Here is a 24,553-nt window from a genome sequence, read left to right on the forward strand (position 1 = left end):
GAATCTGTACTTCAAATCTATTACACTATACCATTTATGCTGAGGTGTTAGGTGGTTTAATAAAGTATATGGGTTTGCCACCACTGGGAAATTGGTTATGGTTCGCTGATTCACAGCCCTAAGATCCTGAACCAACCTATATGATCCATCAGCCATTTTTACTGGCAAAATGGGGATACTATGTGGGGACATACATGGTCCAGCATCCCCTTTTGGAGCAACCTGTCTATAACTGTTTTGAGTCCTCTTCTCCCCTCCAATGGGATTGGATATTGCCTAATCCTTATTGGCTGTTGCAGATCCACTATTTCTACTACCAAGGGTTCCATATCTAATTTAATAACCTGAATCTCCCTCTTGATACCATACCTGTGAGTCTATTTCTCCCTCATCTTCTTGGGTTAGGGTATATCGCTGAATTTTTAATTCTCCCCCCTGGCTCTTGATTTCCAACCCTAATCTTACTATTAAGTCCCTTCCTAATAGATTGTGCTCAGCTTCAGGCACCAGCAATAGGTCATTGAGACACAGTTTCTTTTCTGATTCTATTTCTATATTTTCCAATATAGGAATCTTAAAGAGCTCCCCTTCCGCTCCTACAACCGTGGTATTCCTCTTTCCTTCCTTAACCCCTTTTGGTAATTTTCTAATAGTTGATTTCTCTGCCCCAGTATCTACCAAAAAATAAACCTCTTCCTTCTGTGGACCTATTAATAATTTTATCAAAGGCTCATTTGATGTTTGGGTCCCCAAAAGATATAGCCCCTGGCATCCCTAGTCTTCCTTAAACATTTCTTCATCCTGTTTTTTTTTTCTACAGTTCCTCTGATGATGCCCCTTTTTGTCACAATAGTAACAGATAGGGATTCTATCTTGTTGTCCTTTGCATTTATCCATGGGTTCTCTTTCACCCTGCTTTTTCCCTGATCCTTCCCTGCTTTCCAATCCACTTGGTTTTTGATTTTCCCTTATCGCTGCCACAAAAATCTTTGCTTTTGCCTTCTGTTTTTCCCCATCTCTCCTCACATAGACCTTCTGCGCTTCCCTCAATAATTCTTCTAATCCTTTTTCATGCCAATCATCAAGTTTCTCCAATTTCTTTCGGATGTCTTCCCAGGATTTTGCTATAAACTGGGTTCTCAACAGTGCCCCTCCTGCAGGGGAATCAGGATCTATACCCGAGTACATCTTAAGGCTTTTTCTCAGCCTGTCTAACCATTCACTTGGAGATTCGTCTCTACACTGACACTCGTTAAAAGCTTTATTTATATTTTGTCCCCTTGGAACTGATTCCTTTATCCCTTGTATCATTATGGTTCTAAGATCCCTCATATTTTGCCTCCCCTGAGCAGCCTGATGATCCCAGTTAGGGTTGGTATTTGGCCATTTCACATCCCCTGGAGGACCTCCCTGATTTTGTCTTTCCCACAGTCTCATTCCTGCTTGCCTGATCATTCCTTTTTTCGCCTTTGTGAAGAGGATTCCTAATATGGACTGCATTTCTTCCCAGGTATACATGTTCAGACCTAAGAACTGGTCTAATTTTTTCGGCAACTCCTAAAGGGTCATCTAAAAGGCTTCCCATTTCCTTCTTAAAATTTCTTACATCTGACGTGTTCAAAGGAACCGCTACAAACCCTATTCCCCCCTTGTTCCCCCCAAGGGGTACCTCCCTCAAAGGGTAAAGACCTCCTAAATCATCAGTCCGGCCTCGTGTTCCACTTTCCTCCCTTTCTGTGGCTCTTATCTTATTTCTAGTCCTTTGTGCTTGGAGGAGAGGGAACACTGGCCATGGGCAATCGACTTCCAATGTTCCAAATAGTTTGGAACATACGGTATTAGATAATAAACGTAAAACAATTCAACTCATGGGCTATTCTCACCCAATATTAAATCCCCCTGAAGTACACATCGGACCTTCCCATTCTTTTGCATTACCCCCCAAGTGCATCCTGGTCTCTGTGCAAAAGCAATCCCACAAATTGGTTTGCCTTTTCCTGAGGCAGGAGTAGCCCAGACTGTCTTCCCCAGCATGTTTCTTACATACACTACAGGGACTTTGTCTCTTTCTACAGTACGTAACAGATTTGATTGGGCAGGTCCAGCTCAGTTGGCAGATTCCCTAATGTGTTGACTAACCAGGTGGCTTTTGCCAAATGCGTATCCCAGTTTCTGAATGTCCCAGCACCCATTGCTTTCAGTGTAGTCCATGGTATCACTCGATTTTCCTGGAGGCTGATGCATGATAGGGGATGTGATACACCCACTTGTTCGCTCTCCCTTTCTCCTCTACCCCTTTCTTCTCCTCCAGGTGAGTTAAGGTAGCTTTCCAAAACTTCAGATATCCTTGGGATGTTCAGACTAGCATGTCCTTATTGTTATGTCTCCTGAATGCACTTCAGGTTTTGTTTAAGGTTAAACAAATACTTAAGAGTGCCATCCAGAGATCTGTCCTGAGGCAGGATAGTTATGAGTGGCAGGGAGAGTGGGAGGATATGGGCAGGCATCTAGAGCAGTGGGCACCTCCAGTGCTTTGGAAATTCACTCCTGAACCAAAATCCTAAAAAACTGGTAGAATGCCTGAAAAAGGTGTGTCATCATCCTGGCAATACCAGAGATACGCAAATCACTGCAACATGCTGGGCCTTGGCCTATGCTTACCAAGCTGCATTCGATGCCAATATAACCCCAGTGACAGACCCTGCAGCCACTTCAGCCCATGAGACAGGCCGAGTGACCATTCTAAGCCCTACAACGGTCCACTGCGTAGAGCCAGGGAAACAAACTGTACCAGTGTCAGTTGCACCCGTAACCAAGATGAAAAAATGGTTTAGAGAGTCAGATTGTTTAGAACGCAGAGAAACTCCTGCTAAGACTAGGTATGGAGAAGATGAGGCCAGACCATCAGAGGAACAAGAGGATGAAGATGAAGATGTCAAAAAAAATAATAACTACCTGAAACCTATACCAGCATGAGCTATGAGATGTGCTGTGGCATAAAGACCACACGGATCCATCGTGCTGACACCCATCTAGGACCGTCTCCTGTTGAAACACCACTCACCAAGGCAATCGGCTCCGGGGCAGACGCATTCTGCAGCGGAGCGGGGGATAGAGGGCTTTTTTTCCGGCATCGAAGCCACTCGAGGCAGATGAGGGAGCCACCAGAACCTGTCAGCCCTCACGAGGGAGGCTGACGAGTTGTAGGCGGTGCTAGCATTGCCCCCTCCCCTGACGTTCAAAAGCAGCCTCTAGGGAGCGTGAGCAACCAGGAGCATGGCAAACAGGATGGGCAAGCAAGGTGTGGCACGTGACTCAGGGCGTGGCGCAGCAGTTCCCACAGGCAGGGCGAGCAGGGAGGGCACCCTCACCACTCTTTTGCAGCAGTTTTTCCCAACAGTGCTTGTAACCTGCTCGTGAAGAGCCCAGCCATGGTATCCACCAGCTTTGGGAAGAGGTGAGCAGGATCAGGAGCATCAGGAAGTCAGAGAGGGAAATTGGTGGAAGCGTACTCTACTCTCTCTGAGACAGACTCACGAGCCTGCCACAGCACAAGTGTCTCCTGCTACACAGAAGACAAAAGTTCCCCCATCCCACCAGGCAGTAGGAGGGGACCTAGGCCAAGGGGGGGAATGGAGGCAGGTTTCTGGGGTGGTAGGCGAGCTCTGTCCCTGCCCACCTCACCTTCCCATCTACCCTTATATAATAGGTATGAAGCTCTAGAACATGACAGTCAAAACAACGATGTAGACAAACGCCCATCCCAGTTGGAGAGGGTACCTAAGGCAAAGCAACCTACTCCCCGCATTGCTATATCTTCTAGCGAGAAAGAAAGAAAGAAGGGTTCCAGTCACTAGTCCTCCAGGTCTCGGTACTGGGGCCAGTCCTCTTTAATATCTGTATCGATGATCTGGATGAGGGCATTGAGTGCACCCTCAGTAAGTTTGCAGATGACACCAAGTTAGGTGCCTGTGTCGATCTGCTCGAGGCCAGGAAGGCTCTGCAGGAGGATCTGGATAGGCTGGACCGATGGGCTGAGGTCAACTGCATGAAGTTCAACAAGGCCAAGTGCCGGGTCCTGCACCTGGGGCGCAACAATCCCAAGCAGAGCTACAGGCTGGGAGAGGAATGGTTGGAAAGCTGCCTGGCGGAGAAGGACCTGGGAGTATTGGTTGATAGTCAGCTGAAGATGAGACAGCAGTGTGCTCAGGTGGCCAAGAAGCCCAATAGCATCCTGGCTTGTATAAGAAGCAGTGTGGCCAGCAGGGCTAGGGAAGTGATTGTCCCCCTGTACTGGGCTCTGGTGAGGCCGCACCTCAAGTACTGTGTTCAGTTTTGGGCCCCTCGCTACAAGAAGGACATGGAGGTGCTCGAGCGAGTCCAGAGAAGGGCGACGAAGCTGGTGAGGGGCCTGGAGAACAAGTCTTACGAGGAGCGGCTAAGGGAGCTGGGCTTGTTCAGCCTGGAGAAAAGGAGGCTCAGGGGCAACCTTATCACTCTTTAGAAGTACATTAAGGGAGGCTGTAGCAAGGTGGGGGTTGGTCTATTCTCCCACGTGCCTAGTGACAGGACGAGGGGGAATGGGCTAAAGTTGCGCCAGGGGTGTTTTAGGTTGGATGTTAGGAAGAACTTCTTTACTGAGAGGGTTGTGAGGCATTGGAATGGGCTGCCCAGGGAAGTGGTGGAGTCACCATCCCTGGAGGTCTTTAAAAGACGTTTAGATGTAGAGCTTAGTGATATAGTTTAGTGGAGGACTTGTTGGTGTTAGGTCAGAGGATGGACTCGATGATCTTGAGGTATCATCAACCTAGAAATTCTGTGATTCTGTGATTCTGTTACTGTCATGGGGGACTCCCTTTTGAAAGAAACAGAGGGCCCAAAATGCCGACGGCACTGTCCTGGTTTCAGTTAGAACAGAATTAATTTTCTTCCTAATAGCTGGTGGAATGCTGTGTTTTGGCTTAGGATGAGAAGAGTGCTGATAACACCCCGATGTTTTAATTGTTGCAGAGCAGTGCTTATACCAAGCCAAGGACACCTCAGCCTTTTGCTCTGTCCTGCCAACAGGCAGGCTGGGGGTGCAGTAAGAGCTGGGAGGGGACAGACCCAGGACAGGTGACCCAAACTAGCCAAAGGGGTATTCCATCCCATTTGACGTCATGCTAAACAATATATAGGGGTGGCTAGCCGGGGGAGGGGGCCGGACTGCTCGGGGTTAAGCTGGGCATCGGTCAGCGGGTGGTGAGCAATTGCATTGTGCATCACTTGTTTGTACATATTATTAGTAGTAGTACTATTATCATCATTGTATTATTATTATTATTATTGTTATTATTATTTTCCTGTCTTATTAAACTGTCTTTATCTCAACTCACGGGCTTCACTTTCCATTTCTTTCCCCCGTCCCAGAGAGGGAGGGGGGAGGGTGAGCGAACGGCTGCGTGGTGTTTAGCTGCCGGCCGGGTTAAACCACGACAGTCTTTTTGGCGCCCAACGTGGGGCTCGAAAGGTTGAGATAACGGCAGATCTGACCAGAGTGTGTTAAACTAAAATTGGTGTAAGGATTAGACCTGCTTAATAGTCACTTGTCATAATGCTGATTGCTTTAATCTCAACTGTGCTGCGCCTGTTTTCCAAATTGAGTATTATAGCACGTTATTTTCCTTATGTGCTCTCTGTCATGTTGTTTATCCTCTCCGGGCCCTGGTTTCAGACCATTATGGTACTGTGTGTTGTATCAGTGGCTTATGAGATGATGAAATATCTGGCCATGACTCTAACCTGGTATTTGTACTCAGTAACATCTTCGATTCTTTACTTTGGAAATTGTATTTTGGAAACTATTAGCAATTATATCTGTTGCCTTTTTTCATTAGGGAGTCAGTCTGTGGAGGGGAAAGGGGAAGATAATTTTTCTTACTTGATCACTCTCCCTTTCTCCTTCACCACCCTCTTATCCTGCGAGTTTATTACAATAGCTCTCCAAGATATTGAATATCCTTGGGATACTCAGACCAGCATAGTCTTGTTGTTCTGCCTCCTGAATGCGCTTCAGGTTCTGCTTAAAGTTAAACAACTACTTAGGAAGCTCATCCGGAGAGCTGCCCGGAGGCAGTATAGTTGTGGGTGGCAGGGAGTATGGGAGGATATGGGCAGGCATCTAGAGCAGTTGGCACCCCCAGTGTTTTGGAAATTCACCCCTGAACAACTGCAAAATCCTAAAAAACTGGCAGAATGCTTGAAAAAAAGGTGTCGCGATTCGGGAAGTTCCAAAGTAACACAAATCATTGTAACATGCTGGGGCCTGGCTCATGCCTATCGAGCTGCCATGGATACTGCTATCAACTTAGTGACAGACCCTGCGGCCACTCCAAGTCCCATGACAGATCCAACGGCCACTGTGACCCCTACGGTGGACTCTGCAGCCGCTCCAGTCCAAGCTTCTGCAGCCGCTTCAGTCCCAGCTCCTGCAGCCGCTCCAGTCCCAGCTTCTGCAGCCACTCCTGTTCCAGCTCCTTCAGCTGCTCCAGTTCCAGCTCCTGCAACTGCTCCAGTTCCAGCTCCTGCCGCTACTCCAGTCCCAGCTCCTGCAACTGCTCCAACTCCAGTTCCTGCAGCCGCTCCAGCTCCCGGTCCTGCAGCTGCTCCAGCTCCTACAGCCGCTCCAGCTCCTGTGGCTGGGTCAGAGAAAAGAGCTGTAGCAGTACAAGTTGACCTAGCAGAGGGTATTCCAACCCCTGTGGCAGACCCTGTAACGTGGTCAGAGAAACGAGCTGTAGCAGTGCAAGTTGACCCTGCAGAGGGTATTCCAACCCCTGTGGCAGACCCTGTAACAGGGTCAGAGAAACGAGCTGTAGCAGTGCAAGTTGACCCTGCAGAGGGTATTCCAACCTCTGTGGCAGACCCTGTAACAGTGTCAGAGAAACGAGCTGTAGCAGTGCAAGTTGACCCTGCAGAGGGTATTCCAGCCTCTGCGGCAGACCCCGTAACAAGGTCAGAGAAACGAGCAGTAGCAGTGCAAGCTGCCCCTGTAGAGAAGGTGAAAAAATGGTATAGAGATTCAGGTCGTTTAGAACGCAGAGAGTCTTCTGCCAAATCTAGGTATAGAGACGACGGAGACGACGACGACGCTGGGCCATCAAGGATTCAGGAGGAAGATGAGGATGCCAAAAAATCAACAGTAACTACCCTAGGCCTAAACGAGCATGAGTTACGAGATGTGTGAAAAGATTTTGGTCGCTGTATAGGTGAGCAGCTTGTCACCTGGCTGCTCCGGTGCTGGGACACTGGAGACAATTGTGTGGAATTAGACGGCAGGGAAGCCAAGCGACTGGGATCCCTTGCTAGAGACGCAGGCATTGACAAAGCAATTGCAGATGGAGCACAATCTCACAGCCTCTGGAGGTGTCTCCTCTCAGCTGTGAGGGAAAGGTATCCCTTCAAGGAAGAACTTTTATGTCTACCAGGCAAGTGGACCACTATGGAGAAGGGAATCCAGTACCCGAGGGAATTAGCCGTACGGGAAGTGATTTATGAGGATCCAGACCTCAGACAAACATCCAAAGATCCAGATGAAGTCAGGTGTACACGACCCATGTGGCGGAAGTTTGTACGGAGTGCACCATCATCATATGCCAGCTCATTGGCAATAATGGCCTGGAAAGAGGATGAGGAACCCACAGTGGATGAAGCGGCTAAACAACTCCGGCAGTACGAAGAAAGTCTCTCCTCTTCCTTACAGGCCTGCGTCTCAGCTGTGGAGAAACTTTCTGAAGAGTTCCACCAACTTAAAGAGAATCTATCTTCATCCCCACCTGAACCAACCAGTGTCCACCGACCAAAAGAGAACACTGTGGAGAAACTTTCTGAAAAGGTTCACCAACTTGAAGAGAGATTATTCTCCTCCGTACCTGTACAGAGCAGTGTCTCAGCTATCAGGGGTAGTCGTTCATCCACACAAGGAAGACGATATGGTGGGTACTCACCCCGTGCCACCCTGTGGTTTTACTTACGAGACCATGGAGAGGACATGAGAAAATGGGATGGAAAATCTACCGCGACCCTAGAGGCACGGGTACGTGAGTTGCAAAAGAAAACAATCAGGAAAAAGGGATTCTCTGAAAAGTTTGCTGCTCCAACTTCCAGCAGACAGTCCTTCAAACACAGAAACGAAGAAGATTCTGACCAGGATTAGGGGGGGCCTGCCTCCACCCAGGGGGAGGAAAGGGATAATCGAGTTTATTGGACTGTGTGGATTCGATGGCCTGGCACGTCAGACGCACAGAAGTATAAGGCTTTAGTAGACACCGGTGCACAATGCACTATAATGCCATCGAGCTATAAAGGGCCAGAGCCCATCTATATTTGTGGAGTGACAGGGGGATCTCAGCAGTTGACTGTATTGGAGGCTGAAGTGAGTCTGACTAGGAATGAGTGGGAAAAGCACCGTATTGTGACTGGCCCGGATGCTCCATGTATCCTTGGCATAGACTATCTCAGAAGAGGATATTGCAAGGACCCAAAAGGGTTCCGGTGGGCTTTTGGTATAGCTGCCTTAGAGACAGAGGGCATTAAACAATTATCTACCTTGCCTGGTCTCTCAGAGGACCCCTCTGTTGTGGGGTTGCTGAGGGTCGAAGAACAGCAAGTGCCAATCGTTACCACAACTGTGCACCGGCGGCAATATCGCACTAACCGGGACTCCCTGATTCCCATCCATAAGCTAATTCGTCAATTGGAGAGCCAAGGAGTGATCAGCAAGACTCATTCACCTTTCAATAGTCCCATATGGCCAGTGCGAAAGTCTAATGGCGAGTGGAGACTAACAGTGGACTATCGTGGCCTGAACGAAGTGACGCCACCACTGAGTGCTGCAGTGCCGGACATGCTGGAACTTCAGTACGAACTTGAATCGAAGGCAGCCAAGTGGTACGCCACAATTGATATCGCTAATGCATTTTTCTCCATCCCTTTAGCAGCAGAGTGCAGGCCACAATTTGCCTTCACTTGGAGGGGAGTCCAATATACTTGGAATCGGCTGCCCCAGGGGTGGAAACACAGCCCTACCATTTGCCATGGGCTGATCCAGTCTGCGCTGGAGCAGGGGGAAGCTCCTGAACACCTGCAGTACATCGATGACATTATTGTGTGGGGTGACACAGCAGAGGAAGTTTTCGAGAAAGGGAAGAAAATAGTCCAAATCCTTCTGAAAGCCGGTTTTGCCATAAAACAAAATAAAGTCAAAGGACCTGCACGAGAGATCCAGTTTTTAGGAATAAAATGGCAAGATGGACGTCGTCAAATCCCAATGGATGTGATCAACAAAATAACAGCTATGTCTCCACCAACTAACAAAAAAGAAACACAGACCTTCCTAGGCGTTGTGGGGTTTTGGAGAATGCACATCCCAAATTACAGTCTGATTGTAAACCCGCTCTACCAAGTAACCCGTAAGAAGAATGAGTTTGAATGGGGCCCTGAACAACAACAAGCCTTTGAACAAATCAAGCAGGAAATAGTCCATGCAGTAGCCCTTGGGCCAGTTCGAACAGGACCAGATGTAAAGAATGTGCTCTACACTGCAGCCGGGGAGAACGGCCCCACCTGGAGCCTCTGGCAGAAAGAACCTGGGGAAACTCGAGGTCGGCCCCTGGGGTTTTGGAGTCGGGGATACAGACGATCTGAGGCCCGCTATACTCCAACTGAAAAGGAGATATTGGCAGTATATGGAGGAGTTCAATCTGCTTCGGAGGTGGTCGGTACTGAAGCGCAGCTCCTCCTAGCACCCCGATTGCCGGTACTAGGCTGAATGTTCAAGGGAAGGGTCTCTTCTACGCATCATGCAACTGATGCTACATGGAGCAAGTGGGTTGCACTGATTACTCAGTGGGCTCGAATAGGAAACCCCAGTCGCCCAGGAATATTGGAAGTGATTATGGACTGGCCAGAAGGTAAATACTTTGGGATATCATCAGAGGAGGAGGTGGGTCGTGCTGAAGAAGCCCCACTGTACAACCAGTTACCAGAGAATGAAAAGAAATATGCCCTGTTCACTGATGGGTCCTGTCGTATTGTGGGGAAGCATCGGAGATGGAAGGCTGCTGTATGGAGTCCTACACGACGAGTTGCAGAAGCTGCTGAGGGAGAAGGTGAATCGAGTCAGTTTGCAGAAGTGAAGGACATTCAGCAGGCTTTAGATATTGCTGAACGAGAAAAATGGCCATTTCTCTATCTCTACACTGATTCATGGATGGTAGCAAATGCCCTGTGGGGATGGTTACAGCAATGGAAGCAAAACAACTGGCAGCGTAGGGGCAAACCCATCTGGGCTGCTGCATTGTGGCAAGATATTGCTGCTCGGGTAGAGAACCTGGCTGTGAAAGTACGTCACGTAGATGCTCATGTGCCCAAGAATCGGGCTACTGAAGAACATCAGAACAACCAGCAGGTGGATCAGGCTGCTAAGATTGAAGTAGCTCAGGTGGACCTGGATTGGCAGCATAAAGGTGAATTATTTATAGCCCGATGGGCCCATGACACCTCAGGCCATCAAGGTAGAGATGCAACATACAGATTGGCTCGTGATCAAGGGGTGGACCTGACCATGGACGCTATAGCACAGGTTATTCATGACTGTGAAACATGTGCTGCAATCAAGCAAGCCAAACGGTCAAAGCCTCTTTGGTATGGAGGACGATGGCTGAAATATAAATATGGAGAGGCCTAGGCAGATTGATTACATCACACTCCCTCAAACTCGCAATGGCAAGCGCCATGTACTTACAATGGTGGAAGCAACCACCGGATGGCTGGAAACATATCCTGTGCCTCATACCACCGCCCGGAACACTATCCTGGGCCTTGAAAAGCAAGTCCTGTGGCGACATGGTACCCCAGAAAGAATAGAGTCAGACAATGGAACTCATTTCCGAAACAACCTTATAGACACTTGGGCCAAAGAGCATGGTATTGAGTGGGTGTATCACATCCCCTATCATGCACCAGCCTCCGGGAAAGTTGAACGATACAATGGACTGTTAAAGACTACATTGAAAGCAATGGGCCCTGGGACATTCAAAAACTGGGATACGCATTTGGCAAAGCCACCTGGCTAGTCAATACTAGGGGATCTGCCAACCGAGCTGGACCTGCCCAATCAAACCTGTTACGTACTGTAGATGGGGATAAAGTTCCTGTAGTGCATGTAAGAAATATGCTGGGTAAAACAGTCTGGGCTACTCCTGCCTCAGGAAAAGGCAAACCCATTCGTGGAATTGTTTTCGCTCAGGGACCTGGATACACTTGGTGGGTGATGCAAAAGTATGGGGAGGTCCGGTGTGTACCTCAAGGAGATTTAATACTGGGTGAGAATAGCCCATGAACTGAATTGTACCATGTTAATTACTATATAATACTGTATGTTATCACTACCATGACTACTATAGGTGACTAATTAGAATGTATGGAAAAGAGTGTAACCTGAGCATGACATAAATGGTATGGAATAAGGGGTGGATAGATGTCCTGGTTTCAGTTAGAACAGAATTAATTTTCTTCCTGGTAGTTGGTGGAATGCTGTGTTTTGGCTTAGGATGAGAAGAATGCTGATAACACCCCGATGTTTTAATTGTTGCAGAGCAGTGCTTATACCAAGCCAAGGACACCTCAGCCTTTTGCTCTGTCCTGCCAACAGGCAGGCTGGGGGTGCAGTAAGAGCTGGGAGGGGACAGACCCAGGACAGGTGACCCAAACTAGCCAAAGGGGTATTCCATACCATCTGACGTCATGCTAAACAATATATAGGGGTGGCTAGCTGGGGGAGGGGGCTGGACTGCTCGGGGTTAGGCTGGGCATCGGTCAGCGGGTGGTGAGCAATTGCATTGTGCATCACTTGTTTGTACATATTATTAGTAGTAGTACTATTATCATCATTGTATTATTATTATTATTATTATTATTATTTTCCTGTCTTATTAAACTGTCTTTATCTCAACTCACGGGCTTCACTTTCCATTTCTCTCCCCCGTCCCAGAGAGGGAGGAGGGAGGGTGAGCGAACGGCTGTGTGGTGTTTAGCTGCCGGCCGGGTTAAACCATGACAGGGACCCAACCCACAGGGAAGTCTGTTGCCTCCCTGGGGCTTGGGTGAGAGACATTGCTAGGAAAGTCACTCGCCTGGTACGGCCCACCGACTACTACCTGATACTGGTCTTTCAGGCTGGTAATGACGAAGTAGCAAGGAGAAGTCCAAGAGTGATCTAAAGGGACTCAGGGCTTTGGGATGACTACTTAAAGGTTCAGGGGCACAGGTTGTGTTTGCCTCTGTCCTTCTGATAGGGGGGATCGATGTTGACAAGCAGGCTCTTCACATTAATACGTGGCTTCGGGACTGGTGCAACCAGCAGAACTTTGGGTTTGTTGATCATGGGAAGGTCTACGTGACACTGGGCCTGCTGGCACCAGATGGGATGCGCCTCTCTCAGAGGGGTAAAAGGATTTTTGCCCAGGAGTTATCAGGGCTGATAGATAGGGCTTTAAACTAGAGTCGAAGGGGAATGGGATAAAACCAGGCCCGCCGATGAAGAGCTAACGGATGGTGCCCTAGAATCAGAGGGACTGTGTGCTAGTGAGGTCCTTCTGTTGGCTCCACGAGGTGCTGCGTGTAGGGAGGTGCATTTGAAGTGCTTCTACACAAACACACACAGTATGAGGAATAAAATGGATGATGCTTGGCCCAGTCCCACTGCTGCAACATCATTGGCATAAGCGAAGCCTGGTGGGATGAGTCCTGTGGCCGGTATGTTGCAATAGATGGTTACAGGCTCTTCAGGAGGGACAGGTAGGGTAGGCGAGGTGGCAGGGTGGCGATGTATGTGAAGCATGGGCTGGACTGTGTGGAACTTCAAGTTGGGGATGGCAAAGTTGAGAGCCTCCAGGTAAGGATTAAGGGACGAACAAATAAAGGGGATGTCATTGTGGGAGTCTATTACAGACCACCTGGCCAGGATGACAACGCCGATGAAATATTCTTTGCAGAACTAAGAGATGCCTCGAGATCCACTCCCCTTGTCCTTATGGGGGACTTCAATTTGCCAGATGTCAACTGGGATTACCACACGGCCAACACGAGCAAGTCCAGGAGATTCCTAAATCACCTAGATGATAACTTCTTGGTGCAGGTGCTAAGGGAGTGTTGTGGTTTAACCCCGCCGGCAGCTAAACACCACATACCCGTTCACTCACCCTCCCCCCTCCCTCTGTGGGATGGGGGAGAGAAACGGGAAAGTGAAGCCTGTGAGTTGAGATAAAAACAGTTTATTAAGACAGGAAAATAATAATAACAATAATGATTATAATAGTACTACTAATAATAATGTGTACAAAACAAGTGTTGCACAATGCAATTGCTCACCACCCACTGACCGATGCCCAGCCTAACCCCGAGCAGCCCGGCTCCTCCACCCTGGCTAGCCACCCCTATATATTGTTTAGCATGACATCAAATGGGATGGAATACCCCTTTGGCCAGTTTGGGTCACCTGTCCTGGGTCTGTCCCCTCCCAGCTCTTGCTGCACCCCCAGCCTGTCCATTGGCAGGACAGAGTGAGAAGCTGAAAAGTCCTTGGCTTGGTGTAAGCACTGCTCTGTGACAATTAAAACATCAGCATGTTAACAACACTCTTCTCATCCTAATCCAAAACATAGCACCCTACCAGCTACTAGGAGGAAAATTAACTCTGTCCTAACTGAAAGCAGGACAGGGAGTCACTGTGATCTGAAACTTGGGGATGTTGATTTTTTTTTCAAATAATTCCTTACTATCAAATGGTTAAATGCTGGGACCAGTTTTCTTACCTCTGTTTCCCACACAGCCAAAATACTAAGACAGGACTTGTAGGTTTTCCTTCTGCCTGCTTTTTTCTTATGAATACTTATTAAGTATTAATAATAAGTATATATATATACTTATATATATGTGTGTGTATGTATATATATGTATGTATAAAATAAGTATTAATAATGGCAGTACCTGCCATTTCCTATGAATACTTATTAAGAGCTGACCATGTAGGAAACTGAGTTTCTCTCTCTGAAACTGTACACAGTGCTAACCTGGCAGCTGGCCCAGCTCCTGTGACATGAATGGTGAAATCACCAGCTGCCATGGATTTGGAAGGGGTAAAACAAATCAAGGCTTCCTCCTGTGTATTCTGCAATTAAATTCTGATCATAGACTAAGGGAAAGAAAAATAAATAAATAAATAAATAAATAAAGCCAGATAAAGATGTTTAGCAAATGCATAAACATAATAACCAATGTTATTTATGTTATGTTACCAATGTATAACCATAATAACCTCTTGTCATCCTTCACTCTCCTGGTCTTATTTGTGCTGATTCTGTTTAGCAAGGCCCTAATATGATTGTACAGACAGTTAGTCAAATGGAAAAATTCTCTTTAGAATTATTTCAAGTCCTTTATTTTAAGCAAAATTCAAGGGGTGATGGTGGAGGGACTTCCTGAGAACTGGTAGAAAAAGGTCTGGATTCAGCAGGTACATCAATCAAGTTCTTTCCAACTAATCCTTTAAAATTATGACCCTCAGGTTAGCTGATTCTCTCTTGTCCAGCTGGGACACAGTCAGTTGTGAGGAGATATCACAAACAGTGGCTTCAAAATCTTCTGTTTTTTTCCTTTAAAAGAGTAGGATATTGCTAAATTATTTCTCTGCAGTTCATGTCCTGCTTACCTATCCCAGCATCTACACACGTTAGGCTCCCTATTGCTTTTATTTAGCAAGGACAGTATTACAGAAATTCATGTTGGCAAGCACCATTTCATTTCTGATGTAACTATATTTTTGCTATTGCTTTTTGGTGTCCTGTAATAATAATTGTGCAGTCATCCACACCTACCTTCTGCATTCATTTAACAACATGCTGTGTGATCTTTCAGGGAACCACACTGAAAAAGCAATTGCGTATGGACATTTATAAATTTTCTGGACAAAAATCTTCTATGGTTTCACTTAATTCACTTAATTAAATACCCACCACACAAAAGATGGAAAGGGATTTACTGACAGAGGTGAGGAACCCTTGGCAACATGTTGAATATCTTCCAAGATAGCAGGCTAAGAAAAGTAATCCCCCCAAAATGTTCCATAAGTGCTAAAAATTCCAAATGAAGTCCTCTCTCCTAAAGCCATAGGATTGCATTACAGGGAAAGCTTGCTTTTTTCCGAAGATGGCACATTTTCAGCTCTTATGAGATAAATGTAAAGTAAAGTAAATACAGTAAAACTAACTTATGAGAGTAAACCAGCAAAAAGCTTAAAACTGTGGCCCTCTCTGTGAGGAAAGAATGATTCTTTCACTCACTTAGACACATGCACATGAAGCTTTCCTGTAGGAGAAAGGCAATTCCTTGATCTTCTCTTGTGACTGCTGCATAAACAGGATCTTTATGTATGTACATTTGTAAGAAAAGACAGTCATTACCTAGAGACCTGCACAGACAAGCTATGCAAAGACTGAACAGAATAAAACAAAACCAAACATATATATACATGCATATATATGTATATGTATCATTGTACTTTTTGTTTGTTTGTTCATTTCTTAGGGTGGGTAACTGGGGGAGTTTGGAATAAGAAGGGACTTATTTTCCCAAGTGAGACAGGAACCCAATAGGAAACCTGGGAACTCATCCTAAATTCAGTGAATGCCTTTATCCCATTTCCTTATCCGCTGTCTCAAGTTAGACTAACCACATGAATGACATTTATCCAGATACCTGTGCAGAGAGAGGACTCACATGAACAGAAAAGAGTAGTATCTTAGAGGGGAAAAAAAAATGGGCAGAGAACAGGATCTCACCTGAAAGGAGGTCATACTGTAAAGAACAACAATAAATTCCTTAGAACAAACTGAAAAACTAAATCAGACATTGATTTCCAGGCCAGATTGCTCTGCTATGATGCACAGGAATTAAATCCTCCCAGGACTCACTCCCTTCACAATACCCTTGAGATTACAACTAATTAGTGAGGGTATTCATGGAAAATTTTTGGCCAAGCTTTTCATGAGAATTTTTACTCTGCAAAATTTTACTAGACTGCAAAAATATGATCTAAAATGGATGAATGCATACTTTCCAAGTTTTTGCTGTGCTTGTGTCAGACAGGTCTTCATCCTAATCCAAAACATAGCATTCTACCAGGAAGAAAATTAACTCTGTTCTAACTGAAACCAGGACACTGGCCGCATCCCTGGAAGCTTCAAATAAGTTCCGAATCCCTGGAACCCTTAAAAAGCTTCTGAATGAAGCCCTGGATGTGCCTGTGTCTAGATGTGTCTTGCAAGTGGTTAACCCACGCACGAATTCTTAGCTTCGGAACTAAATTCTGTCTCAGTTACACCCCTACACACAGTCACGCAACTGAATTCCCCCCAACCGAAAGGTATCTTCGTTTGGGTTTTCGCGCGCAGAGTTACGTGTCACAAAATAAGAGCTCTTGGTTCTTTATTTGCCTCTTATGTTCAAAATCTTGGTGGACTCTAGTGCTACTATCGGCAAGGGCCACTAGGTGGGGCGCCTCCCTTTACCGGTCGCAGATCCAAAGTCCAAGAAGATCACGTCGGGGTCACCAATTTGTTGTAAATGAGGTCTCAACTCAATCTGAATTTAATAATATTTATAAAACAAATATTTCTAAAATGTATAAAAGGCAAGTAAACAGCGCTGGGTGTGCGGGGAGTCTACGCTCCACCAACACACACACATGAACATCAAACATTCTAAATATACAGAACATTGCTTTTACATACTAAAACTGAGTATGCCTATACAATCAGAAAAGTTAACAAACAATCCTTTAAGTTCCACGACTCAACAGTCTCCATTTTCCATTCCTTTTCTTGATTACTAACAAGTCTCCATTTTCCATTCCTTTTGAACAATATGTCTCGCTTTAAGTTGTCAAGCAACTCGGTCTTCAGGCCTTATGTATCCCGTTCTTCCCGGATAGAAGAAAAGCATATCCATGGCTTGTTCAGCCTGGAGAAGAGGAGGCTCAGGGGTGACCTTATCGCTCTTTATAGGTACCTCAAGGGAGGCTGTAGCGAGGTAGGGGTTGACCTGTTCTCCCACGTGCCTGGTGACAGGACGAGGGGGAATGGGCTTAAGTTGAGCCAGGGGAGTTTTAGGTTAGATGTTTGGAAGAACTTCTTCACTGAAAGAGTTGTTAGGCACTGGAACAGGCTGCCCAGGGAAGTGGTGGAGTCACCATCCCTGGAAGTCTTCAAAAGACGTTTAGATGTAGAGCTTAGGGATATGGTTTAGTGGGGACTGTTAGCGTTAGGTTGGAGGTTGGACTCGATGACCTTGAGGTCTCTTCCAACCTAGAAATTCTGTGATTCTGTGTGATTCTGTGATCTCCTTTTCAAGGCCAATTAGCCTGGGTCAAAAGGCACGTCCAGGTCAACAGGGGGCGTAACAGCAAAAGCCTTTGATGGCTGTAGCAGCAGAGGGGCCCATGGCGTAGCAGTCAGATCAGTAAAGGAGCCCACAGCTCCCTCACTGTCTGGCAAACCACACGTTTCTGACTGTGGTCCCACATGGCTCTTTAAGGCCTCAGAGATTGCTCGCCAGGTGCCGAGCAATCCCACTGCAACCTTGTCATTTTTAGTTGCAGAGTCCCACACCTTGACCTCAGTTTGGTCCCATATTTCAGTCTCATAATCTGTCCGATTGTTAATAAGGAGAATAAGCTGTAAGGTTACCAGGACAGTCTTTGTTCCTAAGGATGTATGATTCCCTATAATGCGCAACTGCTTACCAGTGAGAGGCAGTTGTGTGCACAGGTCCGCTTCTCTCAGCTCGAGCTTCTCTCCAGCTCCAGTGCGCCTGTTTCCAGCAACTTTCTGTACGAGCTTCTCTGAGCAGTTTGCTGAGTTTGGCCGAACCTATCTTCAGGAGGCGATCAATGTGCCTGTTCCCGTCCTGGTCTCCGTTCTGTTAGCCTGTTCCTTTTCATTCCTACTTTCTGCTTCTTAATTGATGATAACTTCATCACTTCGTGTTGCCTTCTTTTTTTTTTTTTTCTCTTGAGGGCAGGCTCCCCTCTTATACCCTTCTCTCCACAGCAGTTCTTTTCAAAACAACTTTTCATTGGTCAAACAACTTTGAATGTAACAACAACAGCAAACACCCAGCAACTTCCATGCCTTAATGGCTGGAGAACAAGAAACCGGAGACTGCATGGAGTCTCCTGAATCACCCTTCTTTGTTCCCTCTAAACTCTTTTATATTCCTGATGGCCTCGTCGTTAAGAGTCTAATGTTATCTCAACCACGGGGCTTTCCAAACCCTATGGCCACACTCTCAAATCTCCCCCTTCTTTATTAATATCAACCATTTTCTCGACACGAATTACCACTCCATATATAACAATCATTATTGTAAGTATTATTATTATTTTCTTGTCTTTATCTCAACTCACAGCCTTCCCTTTCCCATTTCTCTCTCCCATCCCAGAGAAGGAGGGGGGGAGGTGAGCGAGCGGCCCTGTGTTGTTTAGCTGCCCGCAGGGTTAAACCACAACAGAAAGAAAAGCTGTAAATGAACTTGTAAAGAAAATGAAGAAAATTACATATGTCCCAGTTCAAATTTGGAATGGAATCGATCTAAGAGGATTATGGGAGAAGGCTTTATGGGTGGTAATTGGTTTGCTAAAATAAGGGTGGTTGTATTGGGGATATGTGGAGGATTGTTAATAATTCCATGTTTAATACCCTGTATTACCAGACTAATACACTCGGTTATACAAGGAATGCAAATATCTGCGGTACCTGTTGACCCAGCACCAGGGAAAGTGAAAACCCATTCCCTGATGATAATAAAAACAAACAAAGATACAAAATTGTTATCAATTGGTATCAATTCGGCAAGTATTGACTTGATTAGAAAGGAAAACACGAATCAGTGCCATGAAAAAGGAGATGGGGGATTGTGAGATGTGTTCATCTGATTCATGTCAGTATGGAACAATGCTAGGGCTGCATGGTATGATGAATGTGACCTTCTGTCTCACATACACTTGTATAACCACAAGTCTAAGAAAAAGAGTGGTTAATGTATATAGTTCTTGTATCTTGCAAAGGAATGTTTTAGTAATTTGTGTCAATAGAGAGCTTGAAGGGAAATGTATTTGTAGGCTTTTCCTTGAAGTCTCTGATATCTGGGGGGGGGGTTCAGAACAACTGCTAACTATTATGACTATTGCATGGGATACTATGCAAGTCTCTGATATCTGGCCAGGAGATTAAGGAGAAGGGGAGAACTGAAGAACAACTAAAAGACCAAGCTTGCAGGGGATGATGCACAAGTCTCTGACATACAGCCAAGTTGGACAAAGGAGAAGGACAAGAGGGAGGAAGACTATGAGCCTTCAGCACGAGAGACCCGCAGAGACCCCCAGAGGGACCACCGGAGACTGATATGCATGCTCCAGTAGGAGGGTTTGGATTCCGGAAACTAATTATAATAACCCTGGTTTTTTTTAGAAGTAGTAATGAATATGTATTAGCCTAGGAGCATAAAAATCAGCTGCTTGATGTTACTGGTGTGCGTCTTGGTGGAGCAGACTCCCAGCGCACCCTGCGCTGTTTGCTTACCTCTATTCCTTTAATAAATTGTAAACTTTGATTATAGTCCTATTTTGAGGGACTGAGTGCGCCAGGGGTCTCTGCTCCACCAAGGCGGACACCAGTTACATCAAGCAGCTGATTTTTATGCTCCTAGGCTAATACATATTCTTTATTACTTCTAAAAAAAAAATGTTATTACAATTAGTTTCCGGAATTCAAACCCTCCTACTGGAGTATGTGTATCAGTCTCCAGAGAACAAGTAGAAAAGTCCTACAAGGAGCGGCTGGGGGAGCTGGAGAAAAGCCTGGAGAAAAGGTGGCTCAGGGGCGACCTTATCGTTCTTTATAAATACATTAAAGGAGGCTGTAGTGAGGTGGGGATTGGTCTATTCTCCCACGTGCCTGGTGACAGGACGAGGGGGAATGTGCTAAAGTTGCGCCAGGGGTGTTTTAGGTTGGATATTAGGAAGAACTTCTTTACTGAGAGGGTTGTGAGGCATTGGAATGGGCTGCCCAGGGAAGTGGTGGAGTCACCATCCCTGGAGGTCTTTAAAAGGCATTTATATGTTGAACTTAGTGATATGGTTTTGTGGAGGACTTGTTAGTGTTAGGTCAGAGGATGGACTTGATGATCTTGAGGTCTCTTCCAACCTAGACAATTCTGTGATTCTGTGAATGGCTTTCACTTCTGCAAACTGCTCAATTTACCTTCTCCCTCAGCAGCTTCTTCATCTCGTCGTGTAGGACTCCATACAGCAGCCTTCCATCTCTGATGCTTTCCCACAGTATGACAGGACACATCAGTGAACAGGGCATATTTCTTCTCATTCTCTGGTAACTGGTTGTACAGTGGGGCTTCTTCAGCACAGACCACCTCCTCCTCTGATGATATCCCAAAGTATTTGCCTTCTGGCCAGTCCATAATCACTTCCAAGATTCCTGGGTGTAGTGGGTTTACGCGGCAAGGTTTTGGTAGCAGGGAGCCATAGGGGTGGTTTCTGTGAGAAAGATCTAGAAGCTGCCCCATGTTTGGGAAGGGCCCCATTGTTTTCCAGAGCTTAGCCAATAAGCGATGTTGTTTTGCACCTCTGTGAGAGCATATTTAAGACGGGGAAAAAAACACTGCGGCACACAGCAGCTGGGAGAGTGAAGGGAGTGAGGAACGGCACCAAGGTCAGTGTAGAAGGAGGGGGAGAGGTGCTCCAGGCGCCGGAGCAGAAGTCCCCTGCGGCCTGTGGTGAGGACCATGGTGAAGCAGGATGTCCCCCTGCAGCCCATGGAGTACCACAGTGGAGCAGGTGGCCCTGCACCAATGGAGGCTGCCGCCTGTGGAAGACCCCTGCTGGAGCAGATTCCGGGCCGGACCTGTAGCCCGTGGAGAGGAGACCACGCAGGAGCAGGTGACCTGGCAGGAGCTGCTGCCCGTGGGGGAGCCAGGTTGGAGCAGTTTGCTCCTGAGGGATGGACCCCGTGGTACGGACCCATATCTGGAGCAGTTCTGGAAGAGCTGCTGCCTGTGGGAAGCCCACGCCGGATCAGTTCATCAAGGACTGCATCCCGTGGGTGGGACCCCACAGCACAGGGGACGAGAGTGACCGAGAAGGAGCGGCAGAGAAGCGCTGTAGACTGACCATAACCCCCATTCCCCCGTTCCCCTGCGCCGCTCGGGGGGAGGAGGTGGAAGAGGGTGGATGGGGGGGAAGGTGCTTTTGGTTTCTTTCCTTTGTTTCTCACTTCTCTAGCTTGTTAGTAATGAGCAATAAATCTTGTGATTCTGTGATTCTGTGTTACTATCTTCTTATGCTCAGTCTGTTTTGCCCATTACAATACTTATTGCGTGATTTTCTCGTCCTTATCTCAGCCCTTGAGCCCTTTTCACATATTTTCTCCCCGTTTGTCTTTGAGGAGGGGGAGTGAGAGAGCGGCTGTGGTGGAGCTCGGCTGCCCACTCAAGCGGAACCACGACACTGGGCGACTGGGGTTTCCTATTCGAGCCTGCTGAGTAATCAGTGCAACCCACTTGCTCCATGTAGCATCAGTTGCATGATGTGTAGAGGGGACCCTTCGTTTGAACATCCAGCCCAGTACCAGCAGTTGGGGTGCCAGGAGGAGCTGCGCTTAAGTACCGACCACTTCCGAAGCAGATCGAACTCCTTCATATGCTGCCAGTATCTCCTTTTCAGTTGGAGTATAGCGGGCCTCAGATCCTCTGTATCCCCGACTCCAAAACCCCAGGGGCCGACCTCGAGTTTCCCCAGGTTCTTTCTGCCAGAGGCTCCAGGTGGGGCTGTTTTCCCCGGCTGCGGTGTAGAGCACATTGTTTACATCTGGTCCTGTTTGGACTGGCCCAAGGGTTACTGCATGAACTATTTCCTGCTTGATTTGTTCAAAGGCTTGTCGTTGCTCAGGGCCCCATTCAAACTCATTCTTCTTACGGGTTACTTGGTAGAGCCGGTTTACAATCAGACTGCCATTTGGAATGTGCATTCTCCAAAACCCCACAACACCTAGGAAAGTTTGTGTTTCTCTTTTGCTAGTTGGTGGAGACATAGCTGTTATTTAGTTGATCACATCCATTGGGATTTGACGACGTCCATCTTGCCATTTTATTCCTAAAAACTGGATCTCTTGTGCAGGTCCTTCAACTCTATTTTTTTTTTTTTTTTGGTGGAAAAATCATCCTTCAGAAGGATTTGGACTATTTTCTTCCCTTTCTCGAAAACTTCCTCTGCTATGTCACCCCACACAATAATGTCATCGATGTACTGCAGGTGTTCAGGAGCTTCCCCCTGCTCCAGCGCAGACTGGATCAGCCCATGGCAAATGGTAGGGCTGTGTTTCCACCCCTGGGGCAGTAGATTCCAAGTATATTGGACTCCCCTCCAAGTGAAAGCAAACTGTGGCCTGCACTCTGCTGCTAGAGGGATGGAGAAAAATGCATTAGCGATATCAATTGTGGCATACCACTTGGCTGCCTTCGATTCGAGTTCGTACTGGAGTTCTAGCATATCCGGCACAGCAGCACTCAGTGGTGGCGTCACTTCGTTCAGGCCACGATAGTCCACTGTTAGTCTCCACTCACCGTTAGACTTTCGCACTGGCCATATGGGACTATTAAAAGGTGAATGAGTCTTGCTGATCACTCCTTGGCTCTCCAATTGACGAATTAGCTTATGGATGGGAATCAGGGAGTCTCGGTTGGTGCAATATTGCCACCAGTGCACAGTTGTGGTAGCAATTGACACTTGCTGTTCTTCGACCCTCAGCAACCCCACAACAGAGGGGTCCTCTGAGAGACCAGGCAAGGTAGATAATTGTTTAATGCCCTCTGTCTCTAAAGCAGCTATACCAAAAGCCCACCGGAACCCTTTTGGGTCCTTGCAATATCCTCTTCTAAGATAGTCTATGCCAAGGATACATGGAGCATCCAGGCCAGTCACAATGCGGTGCTTTTCCCACTCATTCCCAGTCAGACTCACTTCAGCCTCCAATACAGTCAACTGCTGAGATCCCCCTGTCACTCCACAAATACAGATGGGCTCTGGCCCTTTATAGCTCGATGGCATTATAGTGCATTGTGCACCGGTGTCTACTAAAGCCTTATACTTCTGAGCGTCTGACGTGCCAGGCCATTGAATCCACACAGTCCAATAAACTCGATTGTCCCTTTTCTTCCCCTGGCTGGAGGCAGGGCCCCCCTAATCCTGGTCAGAATCTTCTTCGTTTCTGTGTTTGAAGGACTGTCTGCTGGAAGTTGGAGCAGCAAGCTTTTCAGAGAACCCCTTTTTCCCGATTGTTTTCTTTTGCAACTCACATACCGATGCCTCTAGGGTCGCGGTAGATTTTCTGTCCCATTTTCTCATGTCCTCTTCATGTCACGTAAGTAAAACCACAGGGTGGCACGGGGTGTGTACCCACTGTACCCACTATATCATCTTCCTTGCACAGAAGGATGCTTACTCCTGATAGCTGAGACACCGGTTTGTGCAGGAGGGGAGGAAGATAGATTCTCTTTAAGTTGGTAGAAGTCTCCAGAAAGTTTCTCCACAGCTGAGATGCAGGCCTGTATCGAAGAGGAGAGACTTTCTTCGTACTGCCGGAGTTGTTTAGCCACTTCATCCACTGTGGGTTCCTCATGGTCTTTCCAGGCCACTACTGCCAATGAGCTGGCATATGATGATGGTGCACTCCGTACAAACTCCCTCTATATGGGTTATGTACATTTGACTTCATCTGGATCTGTGGATATTTGTTCCTTCTCTGTGGATATTTGGTCCCTATAAATCACCTCCCATACGGCTAGTTCCCTCAGGTACTGGATTCCCTTCTCCATAGTGGTCCACTTGCCTGGTAGACATAAAAGTTCTTCCTTGAAGGGATACCTTTCCCTCACAGCTGAGAGGAGACGCCTCCAGAGGCTGTGAGATTGTGCTCCATCTGCAATTGCTTTGTTAATGCTTGCGTCTCTAGGAAGGGATCCCAGCCGTCTGGCTTCCCTGCCCTCTAATTCCACACAATTGGCTCCGGTGCCCCAGCACCGGAGCAGCCAGGTGACAAGCTGCTCACCTATGCAGTGACCAAAATATTTTCGCACATATTGTAGCTCTCGCTGGTACAGGTTTCGGGTAGTTACTGTTGTTTTTTCGACATCTTCATCTTCATCCTCCTGCTCCTCTGATGGCCCAGTGTCATGGTTTAACCCGGCTGGCAGCTAAACACCACGCAGCCGTTCGCTCACCCTCCCCCCTCCCTCTCTGGGACGGGGGAGAGAAATGGAAAGTGAAGCCCGTGAGTTGAGATAAAGACAGTTTAATAAGACAGGAAAATAATGATAATAATAATAATAATAATAATAATAATAATAATAATAATAATAATAATAATAATAATAATACAATGATGAT

At 46.9% G+C, this 24,553-nt stretch overlaps 1 protein-coding gene across 1 annotated transcript in view; it reads left to right on the plus strand.

Moving 5' to 3' along the window:
• Nucleotides 1-12,541, plus strand: part of LOC311220846 (very low-density lipoprotein receptor-like) — a gene marked incomplete at both ends in the record, with an annotated part of 163,118 nt that extends 150,577 nt beyond the window's left edge. Inside the window, one exon of the mRNA XM_084304489.1 lies at nt 12,336-12,541. Coding sequence (XP_084160615.1) covers nt 12,336-12,541 — 206 coding nt within the window. The remainder of the gene's footprint in view (nt 1-12,335) is intronic.
• Nucleotides 12,542-24,553: the final 12,012 nt, after the last annotated feature.

Source organism: Netta rufina, assembly GCF_964035555.1.
Source record: "Netta rufina genome assembly, chromosome: W".
Classification (NCBI taxonomy): Eukaryota; Metazoa; Chordata; class Aves; order Anseriformes; family Anatidae; genus Netta; species Netta rufina.